We start from the raw sequence: 22,568 nt of genomic DNA on the forward strand, positions 1-22,568 counted from the left end.
TGACACACACACACACAGGGACAAGAGTTGCAGATACTGGCTGGCTGACTCTCCCCCCCCCCCCTTTCCCTCCCTGTTCCAGAGTGCTGCTGAGGGTCCGTATGCTCTACTATCTGAGACAGGAAGTCATCGGTGACCAGGCCGACAGGATCCTGGAGGGAACAGACTCAAGGTTGGCATCCTCCCTTTCCTTTCTCTCCCTCCCTGTCTCTCTCCTCGTCTGTCTGCCTCCCTTTCTCTCTCTCTTTCTCTCTCTCATCTCTCCTTGTCTCTCTCCTTGTCTGTCTACCTCTCTCCCTCTCGTGTCCTCTCTCTCCTGTTTTGTCCTGTCTGTCTGCCTCCCTTTCTTGTTCTACCTCTCTCTCTCCCTCTCAGTCACCCTCCATTATGTCTCCACACTCCCAAGCTCAAGCCTGTTTCATCTCCTCTCCCATCCCCCTCTCCTCTCTTCTAACCCCTCACCCAGATGTGCATGCATGTATAATGTTGAAAACGTGCACGCCATGTTGATGCCTTCCTGGGTCCTGACTGAACAGCTGTGTGTGTGTGTATGTGTAAACATGCCAGCAAAAGTGTGTGTGTGTGTGTGTATCAAACAGACTGTGCATGTAAGACATACAGTGTGTGTGTGTGTCTGTGCTTGTCTGGTGGTGGTGATAGAGCAGGTCCAGGCCCATAGCCAGACATGGTTTGGTGTTTCTGGTGATAAGACTACGTGTGGGTTTCTCCTTGTGTGTGTCCTTGTATGTTTCAGAGTGTGTATGTGTGTCTGTCATTGTGCGTGTCATTCAGTGTGTGTGTGCCCCTCTCTACACTACGTGTGTGTGTCCCAGGTCCCCCCTCCCCCCTCACCCCTGTAGCTAATGAGCATGCTTCCTCCCAGATGCCTGGAGATAAGGCCATTACAGGCGCGCTCATCTGATTAAGCGATTGCTTGCAGATTTAGACCCTTTTAATCCGTTTTCCCCGCCTCTTTCCTTGCCATTCTTTCTCTTCTGTATCTCCCTCCTCTCTCTCTCTCTCTCTCTCTCTCTCTGTCTCTCTCTCTATCTCTCTCTCTCTCTCTCTCTCTCTCTCTCTCTCTCTCTCTCTGTCTCTCTCTCATCTCTCTCTGTCTCTCTCTCTCCCCCTCCTTCAGTGAGCTGGATATCTGGATCCCTCAGCCCTTCCACGCCGAGGTCCCTGCTGATTGGTGGGACAGCGAAGCTGACAAATCACTGCTCATCGGCGTTTTCAAACACGGTAAGCCCCTCCTCCTCCCCCCCCCCCGGCGGCAGACCGCAGGCTGATTGGTGTTCCCATAGTGACGGCGGAACACAGCTGGCTCAGTGAGGTGTCAGCAGAGTGATGGATGGAGCCCAAGAGGGCTGGGCGCCTGGCAGGATGTGGGGGTGTAGCCCGCCGTGTGTGTGTGTGTGTGTGGGCGATGTGAGTTATGTTTGGTTCTGAAGTGTGTGTGTGTGTGTGTGTGACATTGTGTTTGTGTGAGGGAATGAAAGGGTGTATTTGTGTGGTTCTGAAGAGTGTATTTGAGAGGTCATAAAGTGTGTGGGGGTACCAGATACCAGATGTGTAGGCAGCCAGTCTAAGCCCCTGGTCATCCAGGTGTAGCACCCAGACTAGTCCTCTCTAGGGTGGAGGCCACACCAGCAGATGGGTCCTCATGTTCTCAGCAGCAGGGTGCTTCCACGCTGGTTCCATCCTCTCCCTAACCAACAGCACCAAGGGTTTCAAAGTGCCAATTGTATTGACGGTAATAAATATTAATATTAATTGAGGATAATTGTCATCGTTCTCAGTAATTGCCACCCTCTCTGATTCAATTATGGATGGAGCTCAGTAGCTCACGCACTCATAGAACACACACACACACACTCAAACACACATACAATACAGCCAGCCCACAGTTAATCATAATCCTCATTCACTGGGGAGGCCCTGGGACGAAAGACACACACACACACACACACACACACACACACACACACACACACACACACACACACACACACACACACACACAAGCACACAGTCTCTGGGGCTGCAGAGGGAAGACTGATGGCCTATAAACCTCCTCATGATTAGCGTTTGGCTCGGGGCACAGCGGCGGTTAGGAACAATGTGTCACAGCATAAATCCTAATTGAAATGTGATGTTCGGGAGAGAGGCAGAGGATGGTAGGTGGGAGAGAGGATGGGGGAGGAGAGAGAGAGGGGGGGGGCGTTAAGGAGGGGGTGAGGGCTAGTGGCTGTGGTCTGGCCTGCTCACTGGCACGGTTGAAGGGTCCTACAGCCTTCCTCCCTGCGGACCTCCTCCTCCTGTCCCCCTCTCCCCCCTCTCTCCTCCTCCTCCTCTCTCCCCCCTTCTCTCCCCCTCCCTCCTCTTCCTCTCCCCCTCCCTCCTCTTCCTCTCCCCCTCCCTCCTCCTCTCCCCCTCCCTCCTCCCCCTCTCTCCCCCTCCCTCCTCCCCCTCTCCCCCCCCTCTCTCCCCCTCCCTCCCCCCCCTCTCTCCCCCTCCCTCCTCCCCCTCTCCCCCTCCCTCCTCCCCCTCTCCCCCTCCCTCCTCCCCCTCTCCTCCTCCCCCTCCCCTCTCCCCCTCCCTCCCGCTGTGCTCAGTGGGATATGCACCCTCTAATCTGTTCTGCTTGGACAGCTTCAACAGGCACCTCTCTCTCTGCTTCTCTCCTTCCATCTCTCTCTGCGTCTCTCCTTCCATCTCTCTCTCTGCGTCTCTCCTTCCATCTCTCTCTCTGCGTCTCTCCTTCCATCTCTCTCTCCGTCTCTCGCTTTACCTTTTCACCTCGCTCTCTCTACCCCCCTTCCTCTATCTGTGTTCCTCTCTTCACTGCTCACCCTCTGCTGAACACACACACACTCATACGTGTGCACCGTTAAGACACACTTTCTCACAACACACAGGTTCACTTTGACACGCACACAGTGACATTTAACAAACACGTGCACTCGCGCGCACCTTCCCCCCCCCCCTCTTCAGCGGGCGGTGTCTTGTGTGTGTGTGTGTGTGTGTGTGTGTGTGTGTGTGTGTGTGCAGCTGGGTCCTGAGGTGGGGCCTTCTGCTCGTGTTTTTGTCTCAGTAATGATTTAATATGGAAGGGAGGAGGTGTCTGACAGGGTTTCATTACTGCTGCTGTCCTCGGCCCCTGTCCCCAGCACGCTCTGCCCTTCAGCACTGGGAGAAGGGGAGGGGGGTGTGTGTGTGTGTGAGGCGTTGCGGCACTGGTGGTCTCGACACCAGTTCCCAGTCCACAGGACGTTCATTGATTCAACCGCTTCCTGTTAGTGTCCGCAACTTCCTGTTAGTGTCCCCAAACTTCCTCTCAGATTTGAGTTCTCCTGGTGTTTCCTGTCACCATGACAGCCTGTGACTCGGCTGCTCTCTGGTAATGACTGACGGTCTCTCTGTTGGGCTCTCTGAAAGGCTCCCTTGACAGTGACACGGACCTTGGTAATGACACTGCTTTCCACCCCTCTCTCTTTCCTGATCTCCCCCCCCTCCTTTCTCTCTCTTCTTATTCTTCCCTCCCCCCCTCCATCTCTCTCCTCTCTCTCTCTCTCTCTCTCTCTCTGTCTCCTCTCTCTCCAGGCTATGAGAAGTATAACTCGATGCGAGCAGACCCAGCCTTGTGTTTCCTGGAGAGGGTAGGCATGCCTGATGCCAAGGCCATCGCAGCCGAGCAGAGGGGGGCGGACATGATGGCAGATGGCGTGGAGGGGTGAGAGTCTCTCTGCCAGAACACCATCAGCACCACCTCCCTTCTCCTCCTCCTCCACTCGCCAACCTCCTGTCCCCAGCTCTCTTCTCTCTCACTCTCTCATTCACAAGGATTATTTGCTCTTGCACCTTTTGTTTAATTGGTTCTTTTATTTTTGGGGAGGGGGGGGGGGTCGTCTGGCACATCAAATGCTTTATTTTCTTTTTCTTAACCCCGTCTCCCTCCTCCCCCCGCCCCCTCTCTCCTTCCTCCCCCCCTCTCACCCTCCTCCCCCTCCTCTCTCCCCCCCTACCCCCCCCCCCTCCTCCCCCTCCCCCCGCCCCCTCCTCCCCCTCTCCCTCCTCCCCCTCCTCTCTCCCTCCTCCTCTCCTCCTCCAGGGAGGAAGAGGACCCAGAGTACAAGCCTCTGAGGATGCCCTTCAAGGATGAGCTGGATGACTTCACCAACTCTCCCCTGGATGACAAGGATGAGTCCATGGATGTGGACCCTGAAGGTAGGCCACACACACACACACGTGTACACACACACCTGTACACACACACACACACATACATGTGCAGACGCACAAATGCACACACACTTTCTATCTGCTCTTCTTATTCCCCCAATATTTAACACTCCGTACCATCCCCCCTCTCTCCCTCCCCCCCCTCCCCCCTCCCTCCCTCCCCCCTCTCTCCCTCCCCCCCTCTCTCCCTCCCCCCTCCCTCCCTCCCCCCTCTCTCCCTCCCCCCTCCCTCCCTCCCCCCTCTCTCCCTCCCCCCTCCCTCCCTCCCCCCCTCTCTCCCTCCCCCCTCTCTCCCTCCCCCCTCCCTCCCCCCCTCTCTCCCTCCCCCCTCTCTCTCTCCCTCCCCCCTCTCTCCCTCCCCCCTCTCTCCCTCCCTCTCTCTCTCCCTCCCCCCTCTCTCCCTCCCCCCTCTCTCCCTCCCCCCTCTCTCCCTCCCCCCTCTCTCCCTCCCCCCTCCCTCCCTCTCTCCCTCCCCCCTCTCTCCCTCCCCCCTCTCTCCCTCCCCCCCTCTCTCCCTCCCCCCTCTCTCCCTCCCCCCCTCTCTCCCTCCCCCCTCTCTCCCTCCCCCCTCTCTCCCTCCCTGTCTCCCCCCCTCCCTGTCTCCCCCCCTCCCTGTCTCCCCCCTCCCTGTCTCTCTCTCCCTCTCCTCCCCCCCCCCCCAGCTAAGCCAGGAGAGAACGGTCGAGGTTCGGGGGGTCGTCTCTACTGGCCGGCGGCGTCCGCTCTCACCGCTCGTCTGCGCCGCCTCATCACGGCCTACCAGCGCACCAACCGCCGCGAGCAGCAGCGCCAGGAGGCCATGACCCGCCCTGACGGACGCCGCCGCCGCCGGCCCCGGGATCAGCTCCTCGCCATGGTAACCGACGTGGGCGGGGCCCCGGGGTTCCTGCCAGAGGTCGGAGCCTTCCTGGCCGAAGGAAACCCTTTCATGGCCAAAGGAGGGGCGTTTATTCCCGAGGCAACCGCCTTATTGGCCGACGGGGGAGCCTATTACAAAGAGAGGAGACAGAGGTAGCGTTTTGATCGGTTGTTGGTTGTTGTGTTGGTTGTTGTTGTTGGTTATTGTTGTTGGTTGTTGTGTTTACTGTCTGAGAGAAGACTGGTCTAGGACTGTTCTTCAGATCTTGGACAGATCTGTCTTGTAAAAGCGCTTTGAGTGCAAGAAATGCACTTCACAATTATAATGTATTACTATTATTATAAAAAGCGATTTATAACCCTAACCCTAGTAATTGCAGATAACCTTTAAAAAAATCCAAAATGAAACCTGACCCCTCTCTCTCCCCCTGCTGGTCCGGTGGTGGTCAGGTGGACCAGGCGTGAAGAAGCAGACTTCTACCGTGTGGTCTCCACCTTTGGCGTGGTCTACGACACAGCCCGCCAGCGCTTTGACTGGGCCCAGTTCAGGGCCTTCGCCCGATTGGACAAGAAGACCGACGAGAGTCTGGAGAAGTACTACTACTCCTTTGTGGCCATGTGCAAACGGGTCTGCCGCATGCAGCTCAAGGCCGACAATGGTAAATACTATTGAAATGTATACGTTAAAGTGTTTATTTTGTTTATGAGAAACTTTCACTTATTTCACGACGTTCCGGATTTGATGAGATGGCATGTTGCGTCACCAACATCCAGAAACGTACTCAATCTATGACGACATAACGGGGCTGGTTAGATGGTGAACATTAACCCTCTCTCTCTTCTCTCTCCTTCCTCCTCTCCCCTTGTCCCCCCCCCCCCCCTTGTCCCCAGCTGAGCTCCCAGACCCCACCCTGATCATCGACCCAATCACAGAGGAGCGCGCATCGCGCACTCTCTATCGCATCGAGCTGCTTCGGCGAATCAGAGAGCAAGTATTGCCCAACCCCCTCCTCAAGGAGAGGCTCCGCCTCTGCCAGCCCAGTTCCGACCTCCCCGATTGGTGGGAGTGCGGCCGCCACGACCGAGACCTCCTATTGGGCGCCTCCAAGCACGGCGTGAGCCGCACAGACTATCACATCCTGAACGACCCTACCCTGGGCTTCCTGGAGGCCCACCGCAGGTTCACCCAGAAGGGGGCCGGCGCACGCGACGGAGCCGCTCTGCCCTCCGACCTGGCCGCCGCGCCGCCTGCCGCTCCTCCTGAGACGTCGGGCGTGGAGGAGGAGCAGGAGGAGAAGCTGAAGGAGGACGAGGAGGTGGTGGTGAAGGAGGAGCAAGAAGGGAATGGAGTGAAAACGGAAGAAGAGGAGGAGGAGAAGGAAGGGACAAAAGAGGTGAAGGAGGAGGGAGACGAAGACGACATTCCATGTTCTAAAACGGAGAAGGCCGAAACCGAGGAAGGAGGAAAATGGAGGAGGAGGAGGAAGACGAGGAGGAGGGAAAAACTGTGTCTCCCAAGAAAGAGATGAAGAGCAAGGCGGGAGAGGAGGAAACGGACACAAAGAAGGAGGAGACGACCGACGAGAAGATGGAGGTGAAGCCTGAGGGCGAGGGGTCTCCCACGCAGGACAGCAGAGGCCAGGACAGGAAGCCCGACCTCCAGGAGGACTCCAAGGAAACCTCGTCATTTCCCAAAGCCCCTCCCACATCTGCTGGAGAGGAGGAGGAGGAGGAGGGAGAGAAGAAGAACGAGGAGGTGGAGGACAAGGTGCCGGCTCACCAGGAGCCTCCCAAGGCCCTGACGGAGAAGGCCTCGGAGGAAGAGGAGGAGGAGAAGATGGACGAAGACGATAAGTCTGAGAAGTCATCACAGGCTGATGGTAGGCATGATCAATCGATCGGTTGTCGTTTTGCGATCCTTGCACTGATTGGTCTGTGTGTACGAAGACCAATCTTGATTCTAACCACCGAATTAACATTAAAACTCCACTATTTACACTACTTTAGATAATGGTGTCTGTTAAAGGAGTAAATATGTGAGGTTACTGTGTCTGGGTGTTGTAACGCTGGTGTTCCTCCCCAGCCGGTGGTTCCTCAGAGCAGAAGAACTTTGACGAGGAGAGTAACGCCTCTCTGAGCACCGCTAGAGACGAGACGCGAGACGGGTTCCCCGCGGAGGACGGAGAACCCTCCGCCATCCAGGTTCTCCAGGACAGAACCTTCTCCTTCTCCTTCTGGCCCAAGGTTGGTATAATGCCAGGAATCTATTTTCCCCTCATCTCCCCTCCTCTCCCTCCCCTCCTCTCTCCCTCCCCTCCTCTCTAACTCCCCTCCTCCTCATCTCCCCTCCTCTCCCCCTCCCTGGCTTCCACCTCTACCTGACACCTGTGTGTGTGTGTCTCGCCTTTTCAGGACAGGATCATGATCAACCGCATGGACAACATCTGCGAGGCCGTCATCAAGGGCAAGTGGCCCATCAACCGACGCCAGTTCTTCGACTTCCCAGGAATGTTGCCGGGATACGGGCCGTCGACGGCGATGGCGGAGAGCCCGCTGCAGAGGCGGAGCCTGGCGGAGCTCTCCATGGCAACGGGACAGACCAGTTTCAGCGGCAGCGAAGACCTCACGCTGTCGCCCCAGGTCAACGTGAGTGACTTCACAGGAAAACATAACATTACATCATAACATCATAACATGACATCATGACAGGACATGACCTCACACAACTTACAACACACCACTCCTACACTCCACACTACCAACACACCTTACAACTCACAAACACAGTAACCCTCCTCCCTCTCTCCCCCATCAGGAGGACGCTCTGAGCATGTCGGTGCCTCGCCAGCGGCGGCGCCGGCGGAGGAAGGTGGAGATTGAGGCGGAGCGGGCGGCCAAGAGGAGGAACCTGATGGAGATGGTGGCCCAGCTGAGGGAGTCCCATGCTGCCGAGACCCAGAACCACCAGAACCACGCCATGGACCTCACCAAGGTACTGGGGGGAGGAGGGGAGGGGGAGGAGGGGAGAGGGAGTGGAGTGGAGAGGTGGGGAATGGTAGACCTTGAGCCATGGCATGGACCTCACCAAGGTACTGTCGATGGTGGTGGTGGTGGTGGTGGTAATGATGATGGTGGTAATGATGATGGTGGTGGTGGTAATGATGGTGGTGGTGGTGGTAATGATGGTGGTGGTGGTGGTAATGATGGTGGTGGTGGTGGTAATGATAGTGGTGGTGATGATGGTGGTGGTGCTGATGATGATGATGATGATGGTGGTGATGATGCTGATGATGATGGTGTCTTCCTCAGGGCATCCACCACCACCACCACCACCACAAGGCCTCCTCCTCCATGGGTAGCTTCTCCAGCGGCATGGTACCTGGCTCCGCCCTCAAAGCCCAGATGGAGCTCCTGCAGGCGGCCACACCCTCTCGCCACAGGGCCAACGGCTCATTGGCCGAGCCAGACCTGCCCACCAGGAGGAGGCGGGGCCGCAGGAAAAATGTGGAAGGGCTGGAGCTGCTGTTCATGGGAAATAAGACGGGCGGAGCCATCAACACGGTACGCTGCCTGTGATTGGCCGGAACTCAAGTCTTTGAATCCCTCCTTCCTGTTCTTTCCTTTCAGAGTTCCATCTCTGAGAGTTCCATCTCTGAGAGTTCCATCTCTGAGAGTTCCATCTCTGAGAGTTCCATCTCTGAGAGTTCCATCTCTGAGAGTTCCATCTCTGAGAGTTCCATCTCTGAGAGTTGTAGCTCTACCACTGTTGGTTCTAGATGGTTCTGTTGAGCTCAACCTGTCTGTTCCTTATCTGCAGGAGGACTCTGAGAGCAGCAAGGCTCCGGTGGAGGGCGTGCAGATGCCCTCCTGTGCCCCCAGATCCCTGGCCGGTTCTGGGCAGAGCCCCAGCACTCGCCTGGCCTCCTCCGCCCTGGAAGAGCCCTCAGACTCCGCCCCATCCAGCAAGGAGCTCAGGGATTGGCTACAACAGCACCCCACATACACCATGGATATGGCTGGATACACACCAGTACGTACACAGGAAACTAGAATCTAACTAACTGAGCCTACGTACATAGTTTGCGACCAGGCTGTGTATTCTAAGTAAAGCTTATTCCAGAACCAGTACTCTCAAAGGAAAATGTTTAAATTGTGGAGCACTAGCTGCCTGCCCAACCCCATTAGGTGCTTCCCCAACCTCACACATTAGGCCCAGTCTTGAGTCCTACGTGGTGTTTATATCCGTGTCCCTCCCCTGCAGAAGAGCGAGGATCTGCTGCTGTCTCAGTTCCCCAAGCCCAAGCAGAAGAGGCACCGCTGCAGGAACCCCAACAAGATCGACATCAACACCCTCACAGGAGAGGAGAGGGTGCCTGTGGTCAACCGCAGGAACGGACGCAAGGTACACACACACACACACACTCACACACTCTCAAGCACACACAAACATTCACACAGCAAGCATAAAAAGTATACACACAAGCTTACTCAATACACATACTCAAACATACAAATAAGCCTGGATAAAAGGGGCATTAATATGGGTTCAGGACTTGTCCAATCAGAAGCCTAAACTACTCTTGGTTGTTTTTCCTAGATGGGCGGGGCCATGGCTCCACCAATGAAGGACCTTCCTAGATGGCTATTGGAGAACCCCGAGTTTGCCATCGCTCCTGATTGGACGGATATCGTCAAGCAATCTGTAAGTCACCTGACCCCATTACTGGAACATTCCATTTTGTTGCTAGTTGTGTGTGTGAGTGAGAGAGTGTGTGTTGGGTTCAGTGTAGCAGTGCTAAAGGCCATTTAATCAATAACATCTCAGGTTAATCCTGACAGCGTTTAATTCGTTTTAAAAGCTGATATAATTTGATGAATGACCAAGAGCTGATGTTTCATAATCTAACCCTCTCCTTTCCACCATTTTTGCTGTTTTCCCTCTGTCCTCTCCCTCCTTCTTCTCTCTTATCTACCCCCTCGCCCTTCCCCCTCCCCCTCTCTCCCCCTTCTCTTCCTCCTTTCCCCTTCCCGCCTCTCTTCCCCTCCTTTCCCCTTCCCTCCTCTCTTCCTCTCCTTTGCCCTGACCCCTCCTCTCTTCCCCTCCTTTCCCCTTCCCCCTCTCTTCCTCTCCTTTGCCCTGACCCCTCCTCTCTTCCCCTCCTTTCCCCTTCCCCCCTCTCTTCCTCTCCTTTGCCCTGACCCCTCCTCTCTTCCTCTCCTTTGCCCTGACCCCTCCTCTCTCTCCCCTCCTCCAGGGTTTCCTCCCGGAGGCCATGTTCGACCGCCTGCTCACCGGGCCCGTGGTCCGCGAGGAGGGCGTCCGTCGCCGGGGACGACGCCCCAAGTCGGAGATCGCCAAGGCGGCGGCCCAGGCTCAGGCCCAGGCCCAGGCGGTGGCAGCCGCGGCGTCCTCGGGGGTCAACCCCCTGCTGATGAACGGGCTGTTTGGGGGCATGGACCTCAGCAGCCTGCAGTCGCTGCAGAGCCTTCAGCTGGCAGCCGGCCTCATGGGGTTCCCCCCCGGCCTCACAGGGGGAGACGGCAAGCACACCTCCGCCATGCTGCCCCTCATGCTCCCCGGCATGGGCGGCCTGCCCAACATGTTCGGCCTGGGGGGGTTGTTCGGCAACAACCTGGCGGCTGCGGCCGCCGCTGCCGCCACAACCTCCAGCCCTGCCGCCAACGGGAGCGTGGAGGACGGGGAGTCGGACGAGACCTCGAAGCCCAAGCGGGAGGAGAGAGGGGGGGCGGGGGAGGAGCGAGGGGACGTGGAGAAGAGGGGGAGAAGAAAAAGAGGAGGAAGAAGAGGGAAGGTGGGAGGGGCGGGGAGGAAGAGAAGGCGGGCGAGGCTGAGGCCGAGGCCAACGGAGACGCTGCGGCTCTTGCGGCCGCCGGCATGTCGGCAAACTCCCTGGCCTTCAACCCCTTCCTGCTGTCCACCATGGCCCCCGGCCTCTTCTACCCCTCCATGTTCCTGCCCCCAGGGCTGGGCGGCCTCACCCTGCCCGGCTTCCCCCCACCTCGCTGGCCGACCTCCAGACCGCCATGGCCGGGGCCCTGGGAGCCGCGGTGGCCGCCGGCGGAGGAGCAGCAGCAGGAGGAGGGGGCGGGGCTGCACCGGACAAGGAGGAGGAGGAGCCTTCCGCTGGCCCCGCCCCCGGCCCCGCCCCCAACGCGGAGGCGTCGGAGAACACGGCGGACGACAGCGACTCGGGCGAGAGCCAGGAGAAGGCGGCCGAGTCCTCGGCTCTGGAGGAGGAGGGGCCGGGACGCGCAGAGGAGGCCGACTCGCCCATGGAGAGCAGCCAGGCGTGCGAGGAAGAGGAGGAGGAGGAAGAGGAGAAGAGTGAATGAATGACTGAAACTGGCCTTCTACATTTCTCCCCACCTCCCCTCCCCCTTTTTACCTTTCTCTTCTCTGGACCGCTCACCTCGTTTACACACCAACTTGATATCCAAACATTATTATATATGAATTTTTGTTTTTGTTTCTGTTAATTGTTTCGACTGGTAAATATGAAACGGAGAGAGCGTGTAAGTTTTTTTTTTTTAAGAGCTCTCTGCCAATTTAGCGTAGTCAGGGAAAGCGATCTGAAGTAGAGTTTTGCAGATGTCAGAAAGGAGCGATTTCTGATCTCAGAGCACTATGCAGTGCATCGTAGATGAGATGGAAAACCTCCTGAAATATTATAGGAATTAAATGGTTCCAATAGTGCTATGCTGCTTTTCTGTTCTTTTTTTTTCTTTTTTATCGTTTTGTTCCTTTTCTCTCTCCCTCCATCTCTCCTTCCTTCCCTCTCTCTCTCTCTCTCTCTCTCTCTCTCTCTCTACAGTTGATATTGTGACAGTAAGTAGCATCTCGTTAACTTTCAGTGGCTATGGCATTAAACGTCTACTTGCTGCTGAAAAGGATCCTGGGTAATTTTATGTTGCTGTTGTACTGTTCACCCTTGAAGAGTGGGTTTGAAGTTCTCACATATCAAATGGCCTCATTCTTGACTGCACCCCAGTCGGACACACTGAACACACACACACACACACACACAGATCGTTCTTTCACAGACACACTAACTATCCATTGTAGTTCTCACTCCTTCTATACCTTTGTTAACTACCCTTGTCTTCTCCCCCATATTATACGCGGTAGGAAGCACACTAACTCTTTCACAGTAGTGGGCTCCTTTGGCCAGTACTCTGACTGTTTCTCAGTGCTTGGTCTGACAACTGTCTGGTCCCGGTCGCAGGCCTAGCATCTGTGCTCACTCATAGTCAGTGTCTGGTCTCAGTCGTAGGCTAACTAGCGCCCGCACTGTTGGATCTGTCATAGGCTAACTAGCGCCAGTTATTTCTGGCTTCTGTCATAGGCTAACTAGCACCAGTTCTGTCTGGTCTCTTGTCATAGGCTAGCTAGCTTAACTAGCACCAGTTCTGTCTGGTCTCTTGTCATAGGCTAACTAGCGCCAGTGGCTGGTCGCTGTCATAGACTAACTAGCGCCGATCCTGTCTGGTTATTCACAGGCTAACTAGCCACAGTCGTGTCCGTCTGTCTCTGGCTGTCTGTTACCCCTGTCCTGTATACATGTGTCCAGTCCCACACTGGTATATCCCTGCCTCTCCTGACTGTTAAGTAGTCTGACACACTGACGAAGCAAGCCGAGCAGGGGAGCAAGAGGGCTAGCCGGCCCTCTGCACACCCACACAGCAGCAATAACCAAGGCAGCTTTTGAATGTTCAACTGTTCACTCTCTCCAACCGACGACCGACCAACCACACCTACACATGTACACCAACGAGTAACCACAAGTGTCATATAAACGAAAACCAACTGTAAACTGTACAAACAAAAAAAATTTGGAAATAAGAACTGCAATCAATTTTTGTCTCACTCTCTGTTCATGTTGATGCACTGGTCTAAGAGCTAAAATAATCAGGTACCTTTATTATATCTATTGAATGGACTTTTTGTTACTTTTAGCCACCAAGCTGACGAGTATTACCTCAATTCTAACTAGCCTTGAAGTTTACAGACATACGTTGTAAATGTTTTTTTTTTCTTTTGTGTGTCTTTGTTTTTTGTTTTTTTGAAACATCATGGATGATGAACTGTAGTTATGATGCTTTTAATAAAAGTGAATCATTGATATTCGCCTAGGAAACCAACAAGTGTTCCTGTCTGTCTTTCATTGCAGGTGTGTGTGTCCGTGTGTGTGTGTGTGTGTGTGTGTGTGTGTGTGTGTGCGTGTGTGTGTGTGTTTGCGCAGTGGCAGTGGCAAGTGGTGATAGCTGCCACCCCAATCTTCCCATGGAAAATTATTATTTGTATATTAGAGAACATTTCAATAAATAATATTGTTAGGCCTACTGTTTAAACTACAATGTTCTAGCCTTATCATTTACCATAGGGAGTACTGTACCCCCCTACTTTGGGTTTTGATTCGCCTCCAGGAGGCCACCCAACAACTTCCTTCTGCCACCCCATTGCCACCCCAAATGAAAATCTCTAGATCCGCCCCTGCATGGGGGTGTAGGTGGCAGGGGTGTGTGTGTGTGTGTGTGAGAGAGAACATTGTGGACTAACACAAAATGATTAATGTTTTCAGTTTCTCGCTGACCTGTGTTAACATTTGAAATCCAGTGTTTGTCTGGTGGGAGGGGGCTGTAGAAGGGGAGGGGAGGGAGGTCTCTATAGGTGTGTGAAGGGCAGACTGGCAGGGGTGAGTGTGTGTCCGAGGAGGATTTTAGCTGGGGGGGGGGGGAGTTGAACACACGAAACCCACAGTTTGTGTGTGTGTGTGTGTGAGATGCTGTCGGCATGGTAACTCAGCCAGACGTCATAGAGGGCAGCACTCCTACTGGAGCTGCTGACATGACTCACACTGACAGCTGTGACCGACCAGTCTGTGTGTGTGTGGGGGGGGTGCGTACATGGCAAACTGGAACACTGTACAGTGTGTGACCTAGAGTGCTGTACACTGTGTGTGTGTGTGTGTGTGCTTGTTCTGTTTGTTTGGCACAGTGTGCATTAGTGTGTGTGTGTACTTGTCCTGTTTGTTTGGCACAGTGTGCGTTAGTGTGTGTGTGTGTGTTGGAGTGGAGGGAGAGGAGACTGGTTTCCCTGTGATCGACGTGTCTCCTAATCTGGCTCTCGGGGTGAAGTGGGTCGGAAAATCCATAGGCCTCCCCTCCTGTCCCAGCATGCACTCTGTCTGGAGGACGCAGGGGCGCGTCTCAACTCAGCGGCAGTCTCGCCTCCTTCCTGTCTCTGCCCTGATACACACAGGCCCTCCGGTGACAACGTGAAATCCCAGATTTTTTTTTTTTTTCTTTGTCCTTTTCTTTTTTCCATCACAGTAATTTTAAGAACATTTCTTCTTTGCTTTATAAATCTATTTTTGTGTTTTTTCTTTTAAAGGTACAGGGTATGTTCCATAAAAACTATTGAATTCCCTGATTGGACAGGACAGGATGGGCGAGGGAGAGGTACAGAAACACGTCACCCTATTAGAGGCCTAAAAATTATTTGATGTCCACTACACTGGACGTTGGTTTCGGACGAGCGATCATGCTGCTCTTTGTATTTATTGAGCTGTCCAATGAAATGATATCCTGGACTTGCTTTGTAATTGTGATCAATATCTTAATCAGAAAACTAGTCAGTCGTAGATGCAGAAGTTAAAGATGCAGAACTCTTAACAAATAAAACAAATGATATTTAATTTCCTTGCTCTTCTTCCAGTTCTGAGGAGGATATTAAATCAGAGAGGCTAAAGGAGGAGTTAGAATGGGTGTTAAGATTCAGAGAAGCGGAGGTCACGACCTAATGTTTGAACAGAGGACAATGATATCGTAAGAGTTTTGTATTTTTACGTTCACTGCTTGAGATGTCAGACTTGTTTTTGTCCCATCAGGTAAAAGGAGAAAGAAAAAAAAAACCTTTGATCCATTCAGTTCTCTCACGTTTTTCTTTTCCACTTGAGGTGTGTGTCTTGGTGTGTGTGTGTGTGTGTGTGTGCACGCACAACTGCTCTCATGTTGCACTTGCTCTGTTGTAACCAAGCAGAGAGCACTTCAACACAAGGTCACACTTCACCTCTCCAACTGAGACCTGCATCCCTGATGCTCTTTACACTGCTGTGGTGAAGAACCAAAAAGGATAACTACCCTGGAGCAAGCATCCTTCTATCCTTTTTTCCTTCCCTCCTTCCTTCCTTCCTTCCTCAAACAAACAAACAAATTGGATGGTTTCCTCAGTCCAAACCCCTTGCTTAAACACAGTAAAGTACACAGCCGTTTTATGATGTTAGAAAGGATGGAATTGTAAAACAGGTTGGACTAATGTTTTAAGAGATGAGAGAATAGGGGAAGAGAAGGACACGTCTGATCAGGATTGAGATGGGGCCCGATGCTGTTCTCCGATTGGCTGTCTGTTCCAGTGGAGCGTTACTAATCCTAATAGCCCTGGAGCTTATCTGCCTGTCACTGCACAACAGGTCCTAGTCCACACCCAACAGGTCTCTTAGTTTACGCTAACTAGACCCCTAGACTATATCAACCATCCTGTAGTCCAAACCAACTAGCCCCTAGTCCACATCAACACCTTTCTTTCTCAGAGGCTTCTGAAGCTGTGTTGAAGTCTATGACAAGTCTATGACAAGTCTATGACAAGTCTATGACCTTCCATATGTCCGTAAAAAGCACATGCTACATGTAACACTGTATACTAGAATATCAATTATATACTTAGTGTTTCATAATTGATATGCTAATGTGTATATGTATACGGTCTAAAAGTGAAACTGGGAGGCTCTGTATAAGGTAGCTCATGTATTATAGAGCAGAGAGCTGTGGGAGAGATAGAGAGGCTAGGAGTGCAGGTCACCCACAGTAATGTGCTCATCTGTATTTAGTTATGACACATATTCCTGCTGTTTTGCATAATGTCATCTCATTCACATTAGTCAGTGTGAGGTCGGCTCCTTCCCTGCCAGGACTTGGTCCCCCTCCTCCTCCTCTTCTCCCTTCAGATCCTCCTCCCTTTAACCCTCCCCTCCTCTTCCTTCACCACCTCCATATCCTCCTCCTCCCCTTCCTCCACCCCCTTCCTCCTCCACCCTCCTCCTCCTCCTGTCTTAATCATCCACCATCCCTCCCCCAAGCTGGTGAGTTGTGTGTCCAGACGGACAGTTGGTTGGCTGTTGACACAGGCCAGACCATTCACTCCCCTGGACGTGTCACTTCCTGCTCTGGTCGCCATGGCGGCCAGGACTCTGCTCCGCGCAGATAACGAGCCATCTGCAGTCGCCGTGACGACCCAGGACCTTGCCATCACGGCAGCGTGATTGATCACGGTAACCTGCGCCGGAAACACCCATGAGAGGGGGAGGGGGGGAGGGAGGAGGGAGGAAAGAGAGGAGATGAGAGAGAAAATGAGAAGGGAGGGGGGAGAGAGGAGGGAGGAAAGAGAGGAGATAGAGAGAAAATGAGAAGGGAGGGGGGGGGGGCAGAAAATGTAGAAGTGGAGAAAGAGAGGGAGAGTTGGTCAAGGGAGGGTGAGGAGGAGGAGAGAAAAAGGGAGAGTAGGAGGAGGGTTGGAGGAAGGGAAAGGGAGAGAAGGAGTAAGAGAGAGCGAGGGAGGAAGGAGAGGGAGGGAGGGAGGCAGATGTCCTTCTCTCCACCTGAGGGGATTTAAAAGTGTCACACGCTCTCACGCCGTCCGTTTCCCTGGGAGACGGATGTGTGGCGCGTGACATTGAGGGCGAGAGGCAGAGCATCAATCGTAGGCTGCATGATGAGAGGCACACAGACCCCTGCTCCTGTCACCACACACACACACACACATCTCAGCTCAGCTCAGCTACACACACACACACAGCTCAGCTACACACACACACACACACACACATCTCAGCTCAGCTACACACAAACACACATCTCAGCTCAGCTACACACAAACACACATCTCAGCTCAGCTACACACACACACACATAATCAGATCTAACATCCACACATAGCAGCATTCATATACACACACAACCAGAGCCAGGCAGCATAACCTCACCGAACTTTGCCTCCCCATAACCTAGCCTGGCCTCACCTAGCCCAAACTAGCCTCACCTAGCCTAGCTTCACCTCCCCTAACCTAGCCTCACTTAGCCTAATCTAGCCACGCCATAGCCTCCTATAACCCAGCATCACTTAGCCTCACCTAACCCAACGTCCCCAAACCTAGCCTAGCGTCACCTAGCCGAGCCTTACCTCCCCTTCCCTATCTTTACCAAGCCTAACCTAGCATTCTGGATCCTAACCTCCCTTCCCCTAGCACAGTCGCCCAGACTTCCCTGGCTGCTCTGGGGTCAGATTGGTGACTAACTCCCCCTCAGGACTTGTGTCAGCAAGCCACGGCTAGCCTTAACTAGCTCGGGGCACGGGAGCGCGGCAGTCTCCTCCCTCCTGGAGGAACAAAGACCAACTGCCTCCAGACAAGGACTTTGCCAAGCCCCAGGAGTGGAGACGGATCTCTACAACTGTGAAATCTGAACGCAATCATTATGTCACAGTTCAGCTTCCTTCTGGCTGGCGGAAGCGGAGGTGGGGGGAAGGGTAAGGTAATAATAATAATAATAAGACTTTATTTATATAGCACATTTCATACAAGAATTGCAGCCCAAGGTGCTTTACATAAAATCAATAAAAATAATAATACAAGTGATAAAAGTAATAATTAAAGTAGCAAACAATAACATAAATAATAAAAGTAGTAAAACCCTTCTGAGATCAAATTAGTTAAATGCTTTGGTATAAAGGTTTTAAGCTGTCTTTTAAAAATGTCTAGCGTGTTTGCTTCCCTAATATTTATGGGTAATTTGTTCCATAGTTTTGGGGCGTAATTGACAAAGGCCGCATCACCAAGATAGGAAGGAGAGAAACTAAGGCCTGTTCAATCAAAACTGTTCAACTAATACTGGAGGATGAGCTGGAGAAATACGAACCTGATAATACAAATTGTGAAATTGCTTCCCCCTTTTTATGCACAGAGATGAAAGAGGGAAAGGGGGGGGGGATCTCCATCATGTAATCAGTAACTGTCGATAACTGTCATCGATCCTTAATCCGTTTCCATGACGCCGCGGGGTGAATTAGGGAACGGACGCTGTAATTCACTGTCAAATCAAGTCGCCGTGGCAACGCCCTCATTACGGTGTCCGTGTGGGGGAGCGGGAAGACAGGGGGGGGGGAATTAGAGAGCCGGTGAAATACGACCTGAGTGTTCTAGAAGCATCCATCACCACCGTGTTGAGGGGGGTGGAGGGGACCCCCCTCCCTCCGGCCTATCATATCCCTTAATAGCTCTGAGGTCATCAATTATTTCATTGTGACAGAGAGTATCGATTCAGCCGAGATGGGACTGGGTGGATGAATGGAGGGATGGATGGAGGGATGGATGGAGGGATGGATGGACAGATGGATGGAGGGATGGATGGAGGGATGGATGGAGGGATGGAGGGATGGATGGAGGGATGGATGGAGGGAGGGACAGATGGAGAGATAGAGGGACAGATGGAGAGATAGAGGGATGGAGGGATGGAGGGAGGGATGGATGGAGGGATGGATGGATGGAGGGATGGAGAGATAGAGGGATGGACAGATGGAGAGATAGAGGGATGGAGGGATGGAGGGAGGGATGGAGAGATAGAGGGATGGAGGGAGGGATGGATGGAGGGATGGATGGAGGGATGGAGGGATCTCTGCTCTGCGCCGACTGACCAGTGACTAAACACTCCCGGTGTGATTGGGTTATCCAAGCGAGAGGCTCGTTTGATAGGAAAACAGGAAGAGTCGTTTCAGAAGCACCAGTATCGTCGACCTGGGGCTTGTTTGCTATGCTGACCAGCCCCAGTCTGTACCCAGTAACAAGATACCCAGACACTGACTTCACCCTGGTCCGTGTTCGTGCTGCGGGGCTGTCTCGCTCACCATCACCCAACAATGCTGGGAAGGACAGGCCCGCATGCACGGACAGGCACAGACACAGAATCCTGTGAGTGAACAGGCAGGCACAGACACAGACTCCTGTGAGTGACACACACACACAGAGGCAAACATTCAAATAGGCACATGCACACAAAAACATGTAAACACAGGCACACAAGACACGCGCGCGCTCAGCCACACAGATTCATAGAGATGAAGAAAGAGACTCCTAGTGGTGTGTTTACATTGTCTCGCTCTCCTCCCCCACCTCTTCCAGCCTCTAGATAGTGGCTAGGGTGCTGAGATAGTTGATTGTTTAGCTGCCATATTTACAACCCTCTTTAAACCCCCTCCACCCCCACACACACACACACACTCTCCCTCTCTCACACACACACACGAACACACTCAGAACACACAGTTTTTTTCTCACACACCCACATAACACACAGACACTCACACACAACACGCACTCACACGCACACACACATTACACTACAAAGACTGTAGGGAGTGTGTGTGTGTGTGGGGGGGGGGGGCAGGAGCATTCACCCTGGGAAGCCTCTCACACTCACACTGCCATTAGGGTGAAGAGAGAGGACAATAGTGCCAAACAGAGGACGCAAGGGGGTGGAGTGTGTGTGTGTTTGCATGTGCAATGTGTAAATGAGAGAGAGAGAGAGAGAGAGTGAGAGAGAGATAGAGAGAGAGAGAGATGGGGGGGGGGTGAGGATGTACGTGTGACAGCCAGTGAGAACGAGTGGGTTGGAGAGAGCAGAGTGATAGATAGATAAAGAGAGAAAAAGAGCGAGAGGAGGAGAGGAGAGAGAGAGAAGAAGAGAAGGAGAGAGAAGAAGAGAGGGCGAGGGAGGGAGAGATATAAAAGAAGAGAGGGCGGGGGAGGGACAGAGAGAGAAGGAGAGAGGGAGAGAGCAGAAGAGAGTGAGTCTTGCTATCTCATGCTGCTCCCCTTTCCACCATGCTGACTAATGACCTCTCCCCTCTCCTGGACCCACATCAAGCCCCCCCCCCTCCCTCCCTCCCTCCCCCCCTCCCTCCCTCCCCCCGCCACCTCACGCCATCCTCCCCTCCCCCAGCCATCCAGGACGGCTAAGCAGGGGGGAGGGAGGAGCTGGGGAGAGACCAGGGAAGAGGGGGAGGGTATGACCGCCATCACAGGTCTTTAGATTAACCGCATCACTGCATAACACAAGAGACCCCTGACTGATCCCTCCCCCCGATCCCTCACCGGCCCCCTTCCCCTCCCCCCTACGGAGCGGCAGAGGTGAGTAATTGGGGGGAGGAGCCGTGATGTCACAGGGACAGAATGCTAGTGGCCTCTTTGAAGACGTGTTGCTGCTTCACTCTGCTGAAGTCTTTTCTTTCCTTTCCTTTTTCTCTGCCATCTCTCCGCCTTTTCTTTTTCCTCTCTACCACTTTCTCCCCACCTCTCTCTCTCTCTCTCTCTCTCTCTCTCTCTCTCTCTCTCTCTCTCTCTCTCTCTCTCTCTCTCTCTCTCTCTCTCTCTCTCTCTCTCTCTCTCTCTCTCTCTCTCTCTCTCTCTCTCTCTCTCTCTCTCACTCACTCACTCACTCACTCACTCACAGAACCTCCCGGGCCTTCCTTTTCTTCTTAAAGAACCTGCTCCTCCTTCCTTCTCTTTGAACAGGACTCGTCGCTCTCTCCTCTTCCCCCCCTCCTCCCGCTCCACCCCTCCCCCCTGTTCTCCTCTCCCTGCCCCTCCCCTCTCCTCCCGCTCCACCACTCCCCTCTCCTCCCGCTCCACCCCTCCCCCCTGTTCTCCTCTCCCTGCCCCCCCCCTCTCCTCTCGCTCCACCCCTCCCCCCTGTTCTCCTCTCCTCTCGCTCCACCAATCCCCCCCTGTTCTCCTCTCCCTGCCCCTCTCCTCCCGCTCCACCACTCCCCTCTCCTCCCGCTCCACCCCTCCCCCCTGTTCTCCTCTCCCTGCCCCCCCCTCCCCTCTCGCTCCACCCCTCCCCCCTGTTCTCCTCTCCCTGCCCCCCCTCCCCCCCCTCTCGCTCCACCCCTCCCCCCCTGTTCTCCTCTCCCTGCCCCCCCCTCCCCTCTCCTCCCAGACCTGTTGCTCTTGTCCCCCTCCCACCAAAAGAGCAGTGTCTCCCAGTGTAGCCGTCTGGCCCTGGGAGGGGGCTTTTGTCCTCCTCCTGCGGAACTCACTGTTCCCCTTGTCTCTACACCCTGTTTCATTTACTGAGCAACGCGCATGCAGAAAGTACAAGGATCAGAAGCGCCGTGGTTACGAGTGTTTCAGTGGTCCAAGTCGAGGAACAACCCCGTATTTAAGCCGAATCATTAAAGCAAACCACATCTCAGCTGCCAGGCATTGTGAATGTTACGTTTTGCACAAATAGGTAGTACAAATGGGTAGGAGTAATGGCTACTTTTTACTTAAGTATGCTATATGTCAGTGCCCATACTTCTTCACTTTAACTTGAGTCTTTTAAAACACGACTATCTGTACTTTCACTTGAGTTAAAGATGTGTGTATTTTTGCCATCTTTGCCACTGACCAGTACAAGCACTCTACTACTCAGTGGTCAACCTGAGATTTATTTCCGCACAATGAACTCTCTTGTTATCATACATAAGTATGCTTGTATGTATGAGTGTGGTTTTTCAGCGCCAATCAAAAAAGGTACCTGCTTCATGTTTACACCCTACAAAATATAATCTAGGTCGGTAAACCTGTTATTCTTTTATCAGCTGCTTGTGCCTGTATGTGCCTCTGTGCTTGCCGTAGTTGGGTTTGTCACAGAGAGCTTGTATTTTTTTTAGATGGAACGTGGTCAAGCGAGAACAGGCCAAAAGGTTAATTATACCTTGTATATCTTACCCTTTTAAAAGTCCATCTAAATGTCTGGATTCTCTTTTGGGAATGTGTGTGTGTTCACCATAAAAACCTTTTTTGTTCCTCCATGTAAACGGTCCACTTCACGTTTCGGTGGCTGTAGTTTTGTCACTCAACCCTTCTCCGTGGACAGCCATTTTGCGATTTATCCGCAAAGGAGGTCGTGCTCGGCTCCCACACAAAAATGTCAACCTAGAACAGTGAGTTTGCAAAGTATACCACCCAGAGATACTAATTGTTGGGTTTTGTCGCTAGGTCACGTACGACGGAAGAGGCTTCACTAATTTCAAAAGTCGTACGAAATGAGGCCTACCTGTGTTAATTAGTCCAGCGGTGTTTCTGACCAGTCTTAGCACCGTTACCACATATTTATGACAACTTTTATCTGCCGTATAAAGTAACGGAAAAAATCACATTAAACCAAAAACTAAGAAGAATGTTATCAAATGAACATTGAAATTCTTATCAATTTGAGCAATGGATTGAAAGGTAAAAATTACTATTAGACATATGGCTGAGGGTCGCTATAGTTTTATTTTAAAAATTACATTTCAATTTTTCATAGATCTCAAAGTCCACGTGCACCGTATTGTCTACGTAGGCAGTAGA

General features: G+C 53.1%; 1 protein-coding gene across 1 annotated transcript in view; it reads left to right on the top strand.

The window, feature by feature from the left end:
- The window catches only part of chd7 (chromodomain helicase DNA binding protein 7), a 58,007-nt gene extending 44,744 nt beyond the window's left edge, over positions 1–13,263 (top strand). Inside the window, 18 exon segments of the mRNA XM_084706836.1 lie at positions 83–172; positions 1,139–1,242; positions 3,604–3,733; positions 4,112–4,227; positions 4,905–5,253; positions 5,551–5,759; positions 5,992–6,551; positions 6,554–6,980; positions 7,184–7,344; positions 7,513–7,746; positions 7,916–8,092; positions 8,410–8,661; positions 8,918–9,130; positions 9,362–9,502; positions 9,698–9,802; positions 10,356–10,872; positions 10,875–11,114; positions 11,117–13,263. Of these exon segments, the coding sequence (XP_084562962.1) occupies positions 83–172; positions 1,139–1,242; positions 3,604–3,733; positions 4,112–4,227; positions 4,905–5,253; positions 5,551–5,759; positions 5,992–6,551; positions 6,554–6,980; positions 7,184–7,344; positions 7,513–7,746; positions 7,916–8,092; positions 8,410–8,661; positions 8,918–9,130; positions 9,362–9,502; positions 9,698–9,802; positions 10,356–10,872; positions 10,875–11,114; positions 11,117–11,454 (4,363 nt within the window). The 3' untranslated portion in view covers positions 11,455–13,263.
- The last annotated feature ends 9,305 nt before the right edge of the window (positions 13,264–22,568 follow it).

The sequence above is a fragment of the Hypomesus nipponensis genome, chromosome 10, assembly GCF_054491055.1.
Source record: "Hypomesus nipponensis isolate SF chromosome 10, ASM5449105v1, whole genome shotgun sequence".
Classification (NCBI taxonomy): Eukaryota; Metazoa; Chordata; class Actinopteri; order Osmeriformes; family Osmeridae; genus Hypomesus; species Hypomesus nipponensis.